General features: G+C 48.3%; 5 protein-coding genes across 5 annotated transcripts; 2 read left to right on the plus strand and 3 right to left on the minus strand.

Moving 5' to 3' along the window:
• The first annotated feature begins 52 nt into the window (after positions 1 to 52).
• EDB91DRAFT_1153794 (uncharacterized protein) lies at positions 53 to 2,400 on the plus strand. The gene is made up of 3 exons (XM_041319537.1): positions 53 to 312; positions 368 to 721; positions 747 to 2,400. Exons 1-3 carry the CDS (start codon positions 303 to 305, stop codon positions 2,006 to 2,008), a joined length of 1,626 nt encoding a protein of 541 aa, XP_041173614.1. The 5' UTR covers positions 53 to 302; the 3' UTR covers positions 2,009 to 2,400.
• A 1,673-nt stretch (positions 2,401 to 4,073) lies between these two features.
• On the minus strand, positions 4,074 to 4,473 carry EDB91DRAFT_1252074 (uncharacterized protein; the record flags this gene model as incomplete). The annotated part of the gene is made up of 4 exons (XM_041323457.1): positions 4,074 to 4,100; positions 4,160 to 4,186; positions 4,238 to 4,324; positions 4,405 to 4,473. The coding sequence occupies 4 exons, from the start codon at positions 4,471 to 4,473 to the stop codon at positions 4,074 to 4,076; spliced, it is 210 nt and encodes a 69-aa protein (XP_041173615.1).
• Positions 4,474 to 6,735: 2,262 nt separating this feature from the next.
• Positions 6,736 to 8,345, plus strand: EDB91DRAFT_1084995 (uncharacterized protein; the record flags this gene model as incomplete). The annotated part of the gene is made up of 11 exons (XM_041315835.1): positions 6,736 to 6,916; positions 6,970 to 7,152; positions 7,203 to 7,224; positions 7,258 to 7,309; positions 7,473 to 7,613; positions 7,654 to 7,768; positions 7,819 to 7,859; positions 7,895 to 8,045; positions 8,098 to 8,143; positions 8,199 to 8,275; positions 8,299 to 8,345. The coding sequence occupies 11 exons, from the start codon at positions 6,736 to 6,738 to the stop codon at positions 8,343 to 8,345; spliced, it is 1,056 nt and encodes a 351-aa protein (XP_041173616.1).
• A 1,582-nt stretch (positions 8,346 to 9,927) lies between these two features.
• On the minus strand, positions 9,928 to 10,433 carry EDB91DRAFT_1058624 (uncharacterized protein; the record flags this gene model as incomplete). The annotated part of the gene is made up of 2 exons (XM_041314175.1): positions 9,928 to 10,200; positions 10,254 to 10,433. Coding segments are annotated over 2 exons (453 nt in total), but the record flags the coding sequence as incomplete, so codon positions are not given.
• A 3,143-nt stretch (positions 10,434 to 13,576) lies between these two features.
• Positions 13,577 to 13,895, minus strand: EDB91DRAFT_1153807 (uncharacterized protein). Its single transcript, XM_041319538.1, has 3 exons — positions 13,869 to 13,895; positions 13,653 to 13,815; positions 13,577 to 13,598 (listed from the first exon to the last, which is right to left on the minus strand). Exons 1-3 carry the CDS (start codon positions 13,887 to 13,889, stop codon positions 13,582 to 13,584), a joined length of 201 nt encoding a protein of 66 aa, XP_041173618.1. The 5' UTR covers positions 13,890 to 13,895; the 3' UTR covers positions 13,577 to 13,581.
• Positions 13,896 to 17,044: the final 3,149 nt, after the last annotated feature.

Consider the following 17,044-nt stretch of genomic DNA (forward strand, 5'->3'; position numbering starts at 1 on the left):
CGGCATTTGATTGAACCAAATAAGGCAAACCTTGTTTGAGTGTTTTTGTGACGAAAAGGGAGACAAGGGACAATGAAGAAAACGACAAAAGGCTGGTGAGTACCCGAGCGACAATGATCTCCCGCCTAGCTCAGTACTGCTATCCTATTGTTGCTCGTCAGCGACGAAGCTTATTATTCAACCTTGAATGGTACTTTTTCAGTGATATATACACCACCACCACTATCATTGCTTCTCTCGTCTTTGCATGACTGCCTCCTCCAAGCATTAACTACTAGACTCTAGATTCATCACGAACAACCATGAACGCACGTGAGTACCACTTTCTATCTTACTAGGAGAGCCAACCTGATATATCTCGACACAGTCTTCGCTCGCGCATCATTGAAGCGCAGCTCTCGTACTCGTACCCGAAAGAACTCAATCTCAATATCATCAGACGCTGGCTGTCCTCCATCCCGCTCGTCTTCTATCGTCACCCATAACCACACTCGACCACTTCCTCTCCAAATCATTCCAGAACTATCAGAAAATGACTTTGAAATCGACTCAGGGCCTCTGAAGCTCTCCATCCCTTACTCGGACGAACCTTCTAGACCTTCACCACGCGTGACCCTCTCTGCCTTTGCATTCTCCATCGATGACGCATTGCTTATGCTCAATGACGAGCCTCTCTCACCCGCTCTCTCTGCATCATCTTCCACCGATGACAGCAATTCCAGTTGGGAGCTGCCCTACTACCCCAGGTGCATCAGACGATGAAGACTTCTGTGAGCTGCGTCTCCCGAGTCCTCGCCTGAGGCCCAAGCGCATCAGCATTCGCCCGCTCTGCATCACCAAGACTCGTTCCATCGTCTGTGCAGATGACGAGGACGTCGCAGAGATAATAGAGAAGGACATGAAGCTCGTTGACATCCCAGAGGTAGAGGAAACCCAGGAAGAAGAAGACGAGTATGACTTCTACACGCGCCAATTCCAGGACTTCATTTCTCTATATGCACCTCAACCCTCTTGTGTGCCCATCTCTGCAGCAGCACCCGCCCGCCCAGACTCTGTCATTCTCTCATCCGAGGATGCACCCAAGTTGCCCGTGGAGGCACCAAAGCCTCGTGGACGCAGTCGATTCTCAAAAGCTCTGCCGCTCCTTCCTCTCCCTACGCCGCCTCCCTCTATGTTCCCTTTACCACCCATTCCACAGCTTTCGGCGTCGGCGATCCGCAGGAAACGTGTGATCCCACCCATGCCTAAATACCCACCTCCCCCACCACCAAGCCGCCCTCCTCCTCAGATGGCTGTTCCATCCGATATCGAGGAGCTCGATATCTCGTTCGAAGACGAACCTGTTCGTTCGACCGTCATCGAACAAGTCTGGTTCGACGACGACGAAGAAGAGTCTATCTATTCACAGCCTTCCTTCGCTCCAGCCCAGGAAAACATCCACCCCATCTCACCCGCTGTCCCCGAAACTCCCGTCGACGAAATGTACCTCCCTCGCGCAAGCATTGATTCAGATACACCCCGCAGCTCACTCGAGTCTTTCTCCTCCTCTTCCGCCCACTCATCCTCATCCTCCTCAGAAAGCTGCCCAATCTCCCCCTTCTCTTTCCCTCCTACTCCAAGAGTTCAGGAGAAAACTCACCAACTGCGCAGTCGATGGAGCTCATCCACGATGTCCTCTCTCGTTGCCGAGCCCCCACGCACGATCCTAAGTCCTCTGCGCGGTGTCTTTGGTTCGAAATCAAAGCGTCCTCCTCCAATCATCTCTACGTCTCCTCGTACCCAGGCAACAACTCCCACTCAAACCCCGTACAAAATGCCCTTGACGCGCATGGTGTTCCCAGCAACGCCCTCTCCACCTAGCACGCCTTCACGACATATCCGCCGCCAGAACTCACGTTCGTCGACGAGCTCGGCTGGCTGGTCTGAATGTGATAGCTGCGATTCGGGGAATAGCTCGAGTGGGTTGAGGCGCAAGCCGATTCCTGTTGAGATGTTCTTGCGCGCTTGAGGATAATGCGTTGGTTGGTTGTGGTATATTATTATATGACATTTCGCATTCTTGTTTCATAATAATCTTCGTTTTGTTTCTGTTTCATGTTCTCTATTACTAGTGTTGCTTTCCCTTTTACTCCGCTCTCCATTCATTCATTCATTCGTTGAAACGAATCACGACGTACTTATTGTATCTATTATCACTCACTCACCTCACATACTGTAGCCTCTCACTTGCATCATTCACTCATTCATTCATTCTGTCTTTCCTTTGTCTTTCTCTCTACTCTCTGTCTCACTATAGCATAGTACAATTGTAGCCTAGTTCATAACTAACGATAAAATGATATCTCGCTTTGAGTTTAGGGTTTTGGAAAGTTGTCAATGATCGTGAGCTCGAGGACATCCTGATACCGCAGAATGATCGCAATACCATCTTTGCAAAACCAAAAGTGAATAGTGATCACTGGATTATTGACATCAGCTGGGAAATCATAAGGAGAACCGAGCTCGTGAGTCAAAGTTGGATGCTTTCAGGAGCTGATGGCCAGCTCGAGGACCTCGTTACTCCGTCATAACCCAGACTTATCCACGATTTCAAACCGAGCTTTGACCGTGACATTTTGGAAGGGTTAATCATGAGGACATCGTGATTCCATCATCACCCTAACTCGTTGACATCACAAGGTTGCACCACTCTTGCATAGTCGAGAAGTCTGGGTTATGATGCCAGCAGTTTGGACGGGTTGGATGTCGTCGTTCCGTCACAAGCCCAGACTCCTCGATGTTACAAGTGCAATTTTCTTTATCGCACTCATGGCATCAACAAGTCTGGTCTATGGACGCAAGCAGGGCAATCGTAAGGAGAACCGGGATAGAATCTCTCGTCGTTGTTGAGAAATAAATACAAAGATATGTGCGATTATAGTCAAAATCACCTAGGAGGGCACAGTAGAAATATTCAAGAGACTCTGGACTAGAGACGGGACGTATAAGGAGGAGCGTTGGGATTGAGGTGAAGGTAAAAAGGTAAAGGTAAGTAGAACCGCGACAGCGGAATATATATGCGAATCACGCTCAACGAACAAACAGCGTCATAACAGCGGCGTGTTCGATCAACGAGCAGCATACAATCACGTGCGGTCTTTCAACCTAAAGGTGTAGGCAGTGGGCATTTCTCGCTCAGGTTCCCTTACCTTTAGGTTGAAAGACGTTGCCGCACAATAGCGATTTGAATTGAATTATTAAAGAGCCTGAGGGAGGGTTTCGATAGAGGAAATTCACGGGGAAGATCCCAAACTCCGAATAAAAACACCGCTGACCGGGCTTGAAGCTCGAGGTTCGAATTGTGCGAAAGCCAGACGCAGAGACAGCTGATCGAGTATCAAATCGTGAGCTGGAGAGGACCGCGGAGAAGAAGCAACCAGACCAGACCAAACCAAAACTCGTTGGGGAGAATGGGAGGTGTGCGGGTGGAAAAAAGATGGTGAGGCTGAGTACCTGATGGTGATACGATGCAAAGAAACCACGATGGGAAGCACTTACGAAGAACTGTTCGCTGATCTAAGATTCGGGGAGGTTCAACCGACCCCGCTGAAAGCGGGGTTTCAAACCAACCACACACTAACTAGCCAAGATTCGGCCCGAGGGAGAACACACGGGCCAACCGCTTTCGAAGTGCCAAACCCGCTGTGGCGGATCAACCCCAGTAGAAGTCGACTGTTCCCAGAATGGCTGAGGTTGCGTGAAATTGTCTGAACTAAGCGACACAATCTCAAGAGAAAAATGAGACTAATAGCACATGTGCAAATGTGTGTGATTGTGCGTGATTGTCGCAAATTGTTTAGATGCAATATTTGCATGTCACCCTATATTGTGCCAGATCTGCTGGTATTGTGTAGTATATACATTATTACAGGTAGACGCCGGATATAATAAAACTCAATGCATCCCACCACTGTCCGTTCTAGCCTGCGCTCGTTCCTGCCACTGTCCGTTCTACCCCATGCTCGTTCTAGGTTGTGCTCGTTCTAGGTTGTGCTCATTCTAGGTCGTAAGAAGTCGGAAGGAGAGTGGTGTCGCTAACGGAGCCATTCGCCAGCTGCAACCTAGTAGAAAGAGTACTTGTCAGTAGGTGCAACATGTTCTAGTCATAGTCACTACATACCTTCTTGGCAGCGAGCTCGTCGTATGACTGATTAAAGATGTTAGTCCAACCCGAGGACAAACAATACAAAAGACGCACTTTTTTCTGGCCTTCCGACAGTCCATCAGTAGTAGGTCTTGAACTCGGCTGCTGATCCAGTCTTGTTGTGAGTGAGCCATTCACGTGCTGGAGGAGATTGAGTTAGTTATGCAGTTATGTGGTAATACTTACTAGTAATTTGTATCGGATCGGGTGGCAATGGTGACTGGTGGGACAGCCCCATCGGATGCATCAGAGGGATCTAGGGAGTATTCTGGGGTCAGTATGGTAGCCATCTCTACGAGTCATGAGTGCAGGACAATTCATAAATGTGAGCCAGGGGGAAAGATAATGCATGAAAGCGCCAATAAACAACTCACCAAAGGATGAATATATGCGCATACAGTCACTCAAACATACCCTCAAGCCCTCGCTTTAATCACAGATGGGAGAAAATGCATCTCTATGAGTCACGAGCACAGAACACAAATAATTGTCGTAAATGTGAGCCACCAGTGGGTAAGACAGGTGAAAGCGCGGATCAACAACTCACCAAAGGATGAATATATGCGCATATATTCACTTAAACATTCCCTCCAGTCCTCAGAATCAGATTCTGAGTGCATCCAGTATAAGTCATTCTGAGTGAGAGGGCCTCTAAAATCACCAGAGGGAAAATAAAGTTATTAGAAGTAGGTGGACTGACGATTGACTGGAGTGAACTTGGGAGATGGTTGGAGTGAAGATGATGGTTGGGGAGAAAGAGGAAAGACAGTTGAGGGAAAAGCTGTGGTTGGGGACTTAGGATTCTCAAATACTCCAAGTCATCCTAAATTCGCGGACCCGGGACTCGGATACACAGCATAAACTTGCGAACTATTACTTTCGGGTAATTTCGTACAATTTCAGATTTCCTCCAGATATTCTCACATTGTCCTGGATCTAAATTATCTCTCCATGTATTGTACGACTTTGTCAAGTTACTGCGTTATTTTCCAACAGGCAATATGATATTCATCACGTACAATTGCAGTACATGACCAAGTCGCGACGTCACGATCAACGTTGCGCCCAATTGCAATGATTTGCGAAAACGACTAAGTCCTGAAAGTCCCCATCGTCGACACTGTCCTGCAATGTCGACGGTCCCGACGCTGAGAGCTATGTCGGACCTGTGTTTCAAATGCTTCTGCGCACGATGTTCACAACATCCAGATGGATCCACATATCAGACACGACAAGTCATTTCAAAACATATGAAAAAATGGCCCCATGTACCGCAGACTTTGACGTCCAACGTGGATGAAGCCACACACTCCATTTCAACTGCACCTGGGCAGGCAGCACCACATGCAAGGGACCAAGACTTACCTACTAACGAAGACCAGCATGACTACTTTGATTTTGACCCTCCAGATGATGTTCACGATGCAGATGAAGAGCATGGCCCAGCACCAGCACACATTGCAGGCACAGCCTCCGATCCGAGACTTCAATTTCCGTCCCGTTGTATTGCTGGATGTGCGCATTCCCGGTTCCGACCAGGATCAAGAAGACCGATCACCGCTTGTACCTTGTGCATTCCAGGAGCAGCCTGGTGTTCGTCTCGCATATCTTAATGCTGTGGTTGGCAATGTCTTTGGAAACCACACTGTTCAGGCTGCAACTGGAGTCCCTCAACAACCAACTTAACTGTATGCTCGTTGAGGGCGTCTTACCTGAGCATCCACGACCTGTTCGCCATCTCCTGAGTGCCAAACGTCGGCTTGGGATTGATCCCGATCAATGGATCACTGCAATATGCAATATGCCCCGAGTGCTGGAAGCACTATACCCCTGGTCCAGCTAAGAGAGCTTCTGTCTCCATCCTGCACTATTCTAGACTGCTCTGGGTTACTGTACGACGAGCGTGTGGATGCGAAAGGAAAGATCGTTCGGACCGCAAAGAAAATAATGTCCGCACATGTCTCTCATCGGAAGTCTTCGACGAATGTTTATGCGACCAGGATTTGTGCAAATTGATTCAGGGACAGCCGACATGATCAACCACGACGTAACGACTGATGAGGACTTTGTCATGACTGACATGCATGACGGCACACTCTGGCATGAACTTGAAACAAATACCATCCGCGAAATAGGAGAGTTGGGAACCATCCATGATTGCCCTCAAGATAACAGACCAATGGCTACGAAGATAACAGGAACATCGTTACGGCCTCCATTTAACATTGAACATTGATTGGTGAGTTTCATTATAGCTAGACTCATTGTCTCATATTTTCGGCACCTTATCTAGGATGGGCATCCTCAATAACCAGCCACATTCAACTGGGCCCATCTATTACGCAATTAATGACCTTCCGCGAGATCAGCGGTACCTTCAAGTCAATGTAATATGTGCCGTGATCATGCCTGGGCCCAAGGAGCCAAATGTACAGCAGATCAACCACTGCTTAGAGCCTTCGTCTCACGAAGTAATGGAACTGAAAAATGGTATTTTCTGCTGCTATACTATGTGCATATATGCTAATAAATATCTGTTTCTAGGCGTCAAAATGGATATCCATGGCGAAGATGAGCCTGCAAATATCTTTGCAGACAACACAATTCTTGACTGTGACATGCCAGCGTCGCACAAGTGTAATGGAACCGTGGGACACAGCCACGATTTTCACCCTTGCGCATTCTGCGATGTTGACATCGTGAAAGTCAATACTCCAGAGGGCTACGATAACTGTAGGTATCATCCTCTCGCTGCTTTCTTGCTAATCTTTAGCTCGGCTATGCAGCCTGTACTCCCAAAGATGATTATCAAATGCTCCGACAAAGTTTCTATTCAAAGGACGCTACCCAGGCACGTCAAGATGCAATCCTGAAGGATTTTGGAGTTCGATGGTCCATTCTCAATCTCATATTGGGCTGGCTACCATCTAAAAAGTCGGTACTCAACTTCATGCATGCCATCTTCTTGGGTAAGCTTTTATATGTTCCGCACTAACTTACCAACTTTTGTTTTCTGTAGGTATCATCTCACACTTATTCATGTGTGTCTTATTTGGGGGATACATGCTCTCTAGTATTGGAGGCATCAACTCTCCGAGACGAAGGTTTGAGGAGATTATCAACGCAGTAAGATGGCCCAGTCATATTACTCAGGCTCCCGAAGAATGTACTGTTGTCATGGTCACACACTTGTTCATTAATTGATTCTGACCTCAAATCTGACAGTTGGGCGAGAACCAAAGTCTCAAGAAAGCTGATGAATGGCGCTGTCTTCTTACCGTTACCCCAGTTGTACTGTGGTGGTCTTGGAGAGACGAGAATGACTGAGATTCCAGACAAGGAACCTCCCCTTCCACCAAACACAGTTCAACCTGACTTTTCACGCAACTGTCGCTCACTTTATCAGACCATCCTTCTTCTCTGCACAGATGTTCGTATTCTTTCTTCCCTGCACTATCTCCATGTCACAGGCTCGGGTCGGACAGAGTTTCATCTCGCACTATTGTCTAGAATCCCTTCAGCTTCAGCATTCCCCTGACAATCAATCACCACACATCAATGCACATATCCGAAATGATCCAAAAGGTTGGCCCGGTCTATGCTTGGTGGCTGTTTGCTTTCGAATGATTCAACAGCATGCTCGAACGTGTCCATCATAACGGTCATGACGGAGGCTGTATGGAGCTTACACTCATGTGAAACTGGGTGCAGATGCACCTCATATATGAGTACCTCCTTGCTCTTCCCCCAGACACCTGTCCCTTTGAGCAAGAGCAAATTAATCGAATCATTAAAGTTCAAGCACAGACCCGAGGAAGTATGATGTCACAGATCGCTGTCTATCACAGCAAGGCTGCCGAAGGTGAGCACTTGACCGATCTCTCGTGATCATTCTAATTGTGTATTACCATCAGATAATGTCCGTTTACCTCTGCAAGCAGCAAAATTCATCGATTTACGGTCAGCATGGTCCACCTGGTGTTTTTTACACTCTTCTTCTAGAATATTGTCGCAGACTATGGCCTCAACTTCGACTCATTAATGACTTGTCTCATGATGATGGCACTCCTTTCCTCGCTAGCAAGGTGGCTCGTATGTTGTCCTATATTTGCAAGGATGGGATACGCTATGGCTGCACTATGAACCATCGCACGCAGAGTGATTCATTGGGATTTATCTCACGGAACTCCACATGTGTCCCCGTTCAAATCATTGCTTTGTTTGTTGTTGGTATCCTCGATGTTGTTCCCCACATCTGCGCTGTGGTGAGGCAACTTCAATGTGATGATTGCATTCCAGACATGCCTTGGACATGATAGTGAGCTAATCTCGCTATCATTTGCTCTATCTTGACATGTACTAAACATTGGTATAATCTCAGTGGAAGTACCCTCGGAATTCACGTCTCATATGCCAACGAGTTTGGCCCTTACGAAATAATCCCCTGTCTCTAACATCGAGTGCCCATTGGCACTTATCCCTGTACACTCGGCTATCATCAAGAAGGATCTTTGGATTGCGGTATCATTTGATCATATAAGCATACAGTTGTTCAATATTTCTATGCAGTGCGCCTCAAGACATTTAATAGTCTGGAAATGAACCAGAGGATCTCCTTGACGACGACGACTTTCAATGAAAGGTAAAGTAATCAAAGGGAAGTTACGCACTCTACTCACTAAAGTTGTCATTGCTTTCCGCTGTGGGTAAAACAAGTGCAGCAGAGAGAAATCAATCTACTACACAGTTGGGTCTTTGCTGCCTACTGCCTCACTTGAGAGCAAGCATGTTCGACCCTAAAGGGGATTGCTACTGGGGAGTACTAGTCTCTGTCTAAACGACCCTAATCAACCCTCCCGCAGGTAGGATGAGGATCCGCAAAAATGCGGAACAAGCGGAACTCGCATGGAACAAGTGGAACCCGAGCAGAACTCAAGCGGAATGGAAAGGAATGAAACGGAACTCAAACGGATAAAGCGCAGAACGTACTGATTCGTCAGAACTCACAGGCGAAGTTGAAGGAAGTATATCACAAGGTTAGATTGATAGTGGGCATAAGTCAAAGTGATCCTCTAGTAAGGTGAAGGAAAAGTGGGAAGGTAAAAGATGGGATTCGATAAAAATAACCCCAAGCCCTGAGTACCACTACTTAAAGGGAAGATTATTTTTAAGGAACACTGAGGTACAGGTAGTAAGTCTCTCAGGAAGCAGAAGTGAAGGCAGGCAGTGCACATGGGTGCAATACTCCGGAATAGGGGTCCGTGCCATAAGGGCATGTGTCAGTTTGATCCGGATAACGTTAGGAACAGCGGGAAGAGGGATACAGCATACCAATGGACCTGGAAGGATGGGGACAGGACATGCGAAGGTTGTCCGACGATGTGCAGGAATGTCAGGATAGTGCGGGCAGGGTTCCAAAGGATGCACGGGAATGCGGAACCCATCGGACGATGCGCGGGAAATGCGGAATGTGTGGAATACATGGAACTGATGTGAGACGATGCGGAAAGGACGGGGTTTTACACCTACAGTGGGGGAATTCCCCACACTGCAGCAGGAGGCAGGCGCAGGGTGCTTGAACTGGCTACGGCAGATACCACAATTGTACTTGCAACAGGCTGCTCCTGCCTCTTCAAGTTAGCCTTAGCCTTTCCCTTGCTTTTCGCTGACATCTTCCCCTTCTCCTCCATTGCCTCTATCTTGACCCGCTTTCTTGACGAAATCAATCTCTTTTCCTCCTTCACTCACTTCTGCCCAGCAAGAATCTCCTCCGGGTCCTTTGCATCGCCCCACACCCGGCCATTGTCAAGAATGTAGCTGGGAGCATCGAACTTTTTATTGTCCGGAAGTGCAAGCCATGCACTTGAAACCATCCACCGACGGGCACAATTTTCAATCTTTTTTGCAGCCACCAATGGTAAGTCCCTCGCTTTGCCTTTCACGCCCACAGTGTACTTTCCAGTTGCAGGTGGTGATGGATCTTCAGCGTCGTCAACAGCCTCTAAAAACTGTGACATCTGAGAACAAAAGTATGTAATGTTTCATTAATAAATGTCACAGCAACACTTACCAATGTGCTCCGATATGTAGCGGCGTGAGAGATGAAGCGTCCTGTCTTTTTATTAGCATCGTCTACCTCGTCTTCATCGGGAGACATCAGTGATTCGGTAAGTGCTGCTCTATACTTCTCATCTTTGTACTCAGATGTTGCAGGCAAGTTGTTGAATTTTCGGATGCGGACTTCGACTTTCTGGGACCATAGGAAGTTTTACGACACAGTAGAATGAACTTTGGAGACCTACCCCACGTGCACGACTCTGCGTCTTTGCTCGCGAAGGGAATTTGATGGGTGCAGAAGGTGCTATTGCTGGTTCGGTACCGTCAGTCTCTGCTCCAGGAAGCACTGTTCCAGCGCGGCGGATGTTCCGTTGGAGATCCTGGTATTTTTTCACAACACAGTCATGTAAATCTTCGTCACTGATGTTGCGTAAAGCGGGGCCAGATGCAGGGCAGATGGAGACACCATTTTTGCGGATATATTGGAAGATCCGAGTGATGCTCGCGTGATTGTCAACGTGCTGGTGAGTCTCTGCCCACCGAAATCGAAGAAGGCGCTCCTTAGTTGCCTCATCCACAGGCCATGTAGCTCCGTCCTTTGGGTAGGCAGGTAGAGTATCTGCCGTCAGTTTTCCAACTCCCATGAGTGTCTGGAACACCATGCGCACAACAGCCTGCATTTGATTGAGTGCGTGCACACTATTTTTAAACACGACTGACGAACCTTCAGACCGTTATCTCCATATGCAGCCGCACTTTTTTCCATCCTCTCAACATCCTTCTCGAGTTCCTTCGTCCATCCCTTCCTCGTCAGTCCCACTACCGGCGTTAGAAACTCGCACACTTCGTTGACACTCGAATCATACATTTCAAACTCTCAAACTCTGTATTCCACACCTGCTGCGCCTCTCTGAGCTGTGAGTCCCACTGGCGTTGCATGGCCTCGAGCTGTTCCGCAAATTTCGCCTCAAGCACACGAACTTGTTGTGCATGTTGGACTTCGAGCGTTTCAGCGTGAGTCAAACGACGGTTGATTATCGCTAAATCATTCAGAACAGCTGATATCTTCAAGGACTTCGAAGGAGCATCCCCGCTGGGCTGGTGTGAGCTGCTTCCATCAGCAGATGCACCTGGTGTTGCCGACGCCAGCCGCGGATCAAATTGGGGCAGAACAGGAGATGCAGAGGTTCGACCACCAAAGTCAGGAGGGGGAGAAGACGCCGCATAGCGTGGCATAGAACCTATGCCCATTCCATGAGGCATCCCCGGACTATACCCCGCGCTTGCTCCAGGGCCAAACATCGAGGACAGAGGTGGAAAGTTGAAGTTGTAGTCCAATGTCATTGACGGGGATGGTGGGGGATACTGGACAGGCCTTACCAGCTGACAACAAGCTTGTTTCTTATCCGCATGACACCCGTAATCACATTCTTTCTTCGCTATGGGCAACGACTGAGCGTGATGATTAATAGTAGACGCTACTGCGAGCATCGTCGAAGCAGCAGCGCCGGGATATTTGCTGGGTATCATATTAGTCCTTCTATGGTAAATCTTCTGCGAATTCTGAGGATAATCTACAGGAGAACCTCGTGATAACTACAGAGAAGTCTGTAACTTCCAGCACAATTCCGGCAGCGAGTATGTGACAGAGAATGTTGCAATATTCCGGTGTATTTTCACACTTCTCCCACATTCTACCGCATCTATAATCCGCGCGTTTATGCTGTGATAAGCTTCGCCATTGACGTTGTGTAAAATGTATGCAATTTGTTGTGTGCAACATGCAATGTGCAGTGACGACGTTAGAGACATACAACCTCGCACAATCTCAGACTAGTGCACTAACACCGCCAGCCAATCTCAAACAATCTCAGCTTCGTCTCAAAATTTCGCACAATCTCGCACAACCTCAGCCATTCTGGGAACAGTGGACTTCTACTGGGGATCAACGCTCGCGAGCTCACCGTTTTCTGGAACGCTGTTGCACGACTCAGAGTCAGTGGTACAGTATAGCAAGTAGTACCACCTGGATACCCATATCACTGACTCTGCTCGTGACTGGTACCGAAAGTATTTCTAGAGTTGTAAGTGGGTCCTGCACACGATATTTCACAAGAAACAAATGAAAAGATACGCAATCACGCGGGAGAGCTCAGACAAGTCGAACAGTAGACGAAGTGGCGGTGGACAAGACGGTCTGAGGTTAGGCGCCAGGCCTAGTAGGTTTCAAAGTCCGAATTGTCAGAGGCCTACAACTACGTCATTCGTCGACGCATCGGCGCGCTGCCAGTTCAATGGTTTATAACGTTTCTATTTCATCTTGGAAAGGGCCATGGGAGTAGTCACGGTTGCTCCGATCTTCGTGGAATAAGGCGAAATTTAAGCTTTTCACTCCACAGCGCGGCAAGGCTATGCCGGCTGGGGACAGCGTGATACTACCACACTCTTGTTCAACTCTTCATGGCAGAAGGGGTTTGTCTGTTACCCAGGACACAATAATATTCGCGTACTTATTACGACGATTCATCAAAATATGGTCAATGCAACATTGTTCTCATTTTTGCTCGTTGATTACATCGACAAGTCTTTGTGCAACCTTCGGATATGATATGCTACGGGACTTGGCTCATGAGCGTGAGTGGTTTGAGACTGCGTTTGGTGGTTGTAATTTTGTGAAAGGCACTAGATAATTGCCTTGGAAGCAGCGATTTGACCTCCAGCCCAAATCTAAGGTTCGCTTCAGTGGGCGGCGCGCGCACACAGTGGCGTCAGCGATTCATTTTCAGTATTAGGCGAAGCTTGCTGGTGATGTCAAGCCTGATCTGGACTGACTCCAGGCTGTAGATCGAAGGCTTGCCACTGTCGTTCCAGGTAATAGCAATTCCGAATTTAGGGAGCCCTCTATGATCCTTCTCGATTGGTGCAAGCAAAGTCTCTTATCGAAGATCCCTAGCACAACATTTGCTAACGCGGCTTCTTGGATTCTCGAAAGGAATTTACTTCTGTTGTGTCATCGACCCCATTCGCCGAACATAACATTAACGCGAGTAGTTTTCTCTAACGATCTCATTCGTCAAGCATATGCAGATGGAAGGAACATGTCAGTGGTTCTCGATCGAAGGTGGTCAAAATGTCGAACCGATGGTGAAGGCAACACGTCGAACAGTGTGTGAGCCATTGTAATAGACGTCCCGTCCAAGTGAGCCAGTATATGATGTGATTACAAGCTATTTGCGTGATACGGACACCGCCAAAGTCGAAATGAAAACGGCTCCAGGATCTCTGTTTCAACTGCATGAGTAAGCGCTCGCCGTGAGCGTACCATCTAGCGCGCTTCGTTCTTACTGGAGCTTGAGAGCTGAGTGACATGCGGTTGAGGATTGTAGACGGAGTGACACGACTGAATACTTACCAGTGAACCAAGCACATAAGCTGATATGCGTAGCTTCATCACTCTTCTCCATCATGGATTGGTACGATTCGGTGGCTGCTCCAATTCTGCCTGCCTGAAATAGTGCACAACAGTGTTGCTGGTTCGCGGTTTGCCACAAGGACTTGAGGTCCCAGCCGAACAGCTGCAAATACCCACAATTGAGTAATGAAAATGATGATAAGTTACATCACGCACCACGACAAATTCCTCGTACATAGAATGAATTTCCAACTTATAGAAGAAAGTACTAGCATCGACGGCAGCAGTGAAGTGGTCAATAGCTTCGTTGTGGCGTGCGCCATCCAAGGCAATGTTCCCCAGTTGGACGCGTAGATATGCCTGATGTGCAAAGGACGAAAAAAATGAGTGCCAGCATGTGAAACTGGGCGAGTGCATAATACTCACTTCCACCACACGACAAGCAATAGGATCGGCATTGGGACACGTAGCTAGCTCTCCGATGCGCAGCATTGCCTCGTCGTGTTCATTCGCATTGAACAGCGCGATGGTCTGAAATTCGCAATGAAGTACGAGACATATAAGAGAAATATTACCTGCCTTGATGAAAAAAAGAAAATGATCGGTCTTTAAATCTCCGTTGGTGAACATGGATGCGAAATCAAATGATGTCCTTGCGAGCGGGACCCGCTTTTTTCCGCAGAGGGCGATGCCCTTGGAAATGTGGCCTGCCAACGAGGGCTGAATGCTGACGGACTATGTCACCGTCAAAGTTAGCTTTCACAAGGGGCCATAATGGGTCAGTCTATCTCGCCTGAATTGCATCATGAAGGGCGCGGTCCCAATTGCATTTTCGCGCCATAACAAATGAGCGATGGGCGTAGGAGGTGTGTTCGTCGAGACCATCGCCGATCTCTGCGTTTAGCACCTTTTCAGCGGTAGGAAAGTCCCCAGCTATACAAGCATTGCGAACTGTCGTCTTGATAGCGAGAACCTGCGTGGAGCATGTTCGCACTGTGTTATCAGAGTGAAAGAAGGGGACATGCCTTGAAATCAAAGTACACTTGAGCCTTGGCGTAGAAGGACGCTTAGATGACGAAGAGGCGGGAAATAAAAACGAACTTACCTGGCGTGTCACATATTCCTTCATGAGACCACCATCCTTCGAACCATCCTCTGGCAAAGCATCCTCGGATGCTGGCCACTGTGAGATTTTCTTATCTACACCTCCGCTGAGGATGTGCCTGCCATCTGCAGAGAAGGTGACGCAGTTCACCTCGCCAGAGTGCTTGAATACGGCGATGGTTCGTCGATCTGAGAGCCGCCAGAGGCGGACATGGTTGTCATCAGATGCGGAGGCTAGGAGAGTGCCGTTAGAGTTCAGGGAAATGGCGCGGATACTCTTGAAATGACCAGTCCACGGTCCACGACACTGCGTCCAGGTCGATGAGTTCGGGCGCCACTCTCGAATGGTGGGATCTTGATGATCTCCCCCTGTGAGTAGGCGTCCATTGGGCGTCCACGTGAGTGAGTAGTTGTGAAGTCCTGTGCCGGTGATCGTTGACTTATACTGAGCCTGGAAGGAGCTGCTGAAGTCGGCTTTGGTTTTGAGATTCTGGTATGGATTGTGGGAATAGTGGCCGTGATATCTATATTGACGGTGATAGAGGTATGAAGCATAGTATGAATTGTAGTCCCAATCGTCGTAGCCAGCGTGGTAAATGTAGATATTGTGCTCTGTTGCAATTGCAAGATGTGTGTGTGACTGTGCACATGGGGAATACCGAACGCAGCGGACGCTTGTACTGCAACTGATTGCATTTCCTTCTAGCTTCCACGTTGAGGTGTTCCACAGCGTCGTCGTTGAGTCTAATGACCCACTAGCCAGCACTTCGCCATCTGAAGAAAAGTCTAGCGATGATATGCAACCGGTGTGGGCACTGATAGCTTGGGTGATAGGTTCGCCGGTTTCTCCATCCCAGGCAAAGAGTTCTCCGTTGGTGTCACCGCTTGCTATAAACTGTCCATCCCGCGATACCGCCAATGCCCGAATCCGACTGTGATGCCCCTCCATCTTCTTCAACACTACACCTGTCGTCAGGTCCCACAGACGAAGCGTGGCGTCGTACGAGCATGTAACCATACGCCGTTTATCAGAGAAAACTGCGACTGCGGATACACGAGCTTCGTGATCTTCAAATACTCGAACAGGTATGGTGCTTGGAATGAGCTGCGCCATTTTCTAGAGGTTGACGGTATTGGGCACGGTCGAGGTGGACTTGGTGGGGAGATTGTGGGTGTCTAGCTCGAAGTAGCAGAGGTGCGTGTTGTTATGCTGCTGCATGGCATCAACTTCTCAGTAGACGCCCAAGACATGAGGCTGTTATCATAAGCACCTTGTTTGGCGATCTGCGCGACTGAGCCCATGCGTCTGAGACTCATGTCGTTGCAGCTTTCCAGATGTGTCAGAAAGCCTGATCGCATGACCTACTATCACTGCAGGTGCTGAAACAGACTATCGGATATAGGATGAGTGAACCCAACCCTCGAACCATTCAGAAACCAACTCGATACCAAGTTATAGGCGTAGGCAGGCACAATATTTGATGGCCGTTATCCCAGCTCAAATCTGGCCGGCGCAACAGCAGCCTTTCAATTTCAACCATGTCCCGGGGCTGCACGGTCCCGGTGTGTGGCCGTACTGGTACGCACTGCTATGGTTATAGCAAGAATAACTCTTGACATGTTATATTAGGAAGCCGAGTGAGATTTGATCTATTCAACACTTTAGGCGTGTACAACCTGGTGTATTTGCCATTAACATTGAAGATAATTAGTCGTTTCGAACTCTGAGGCCATCGTCGAATGAACATTCATACGAAGTCGGTCATGGGCCATCAGCTGAATTCGAACCGGTAACTCCTCTTTGCATATAGGTCTGCCCTTTGTTCATTTGTTCTCTCATTATGTAGTAATAGTGACCTGTGGGGCTGTCATCGCCGCTCTCAGGGTGACGCACAAGATTGTTGGGGATCCACATATTCTACGTACCATCTGCTTTCGATTACTATCCTGCACCATCTCGGAAGATGTTTCATGAAAGACCGAAGTTGATTTACCCTGGATGGAATTTGGCCGTCCCCAAGTTCTGTCAAAAGCCAGTACGGCTGACAGGACACCACTCGATGGGCAGTTGTAAATCTGCGACTTTCCTTAGACTCCCGGCAGCAACATCGGTCTGCTGTTGAGGTCGTGTCTCGCAGGCTCTCGAATAGTGTCTGACTCTGAGGAAATCATCGTTCAACCTGGGTCTCTGGGACTCACGAGTGTCGGTCCTCGCGCCACCAATGTTGATTGTCGGACCTGGGACAGCGGGTTTTGCTGTACTTGAACCAGTGGCTCGATCGGACATA

This window comes from Suillus paluster (assembly GCF_016628075.1).
Source record: "Suillus paluster strain FC165 chromosome Unknown EDB91scaffold_62, whole genome shotgun sequence".
In the NCBI taxonomy this organism is placed as follows: Eukaryota; Fungi; Basidiomycota; class Agaricomycetes; order Boletales; family Suillaceae; genus Suillus; species Suillus paluster.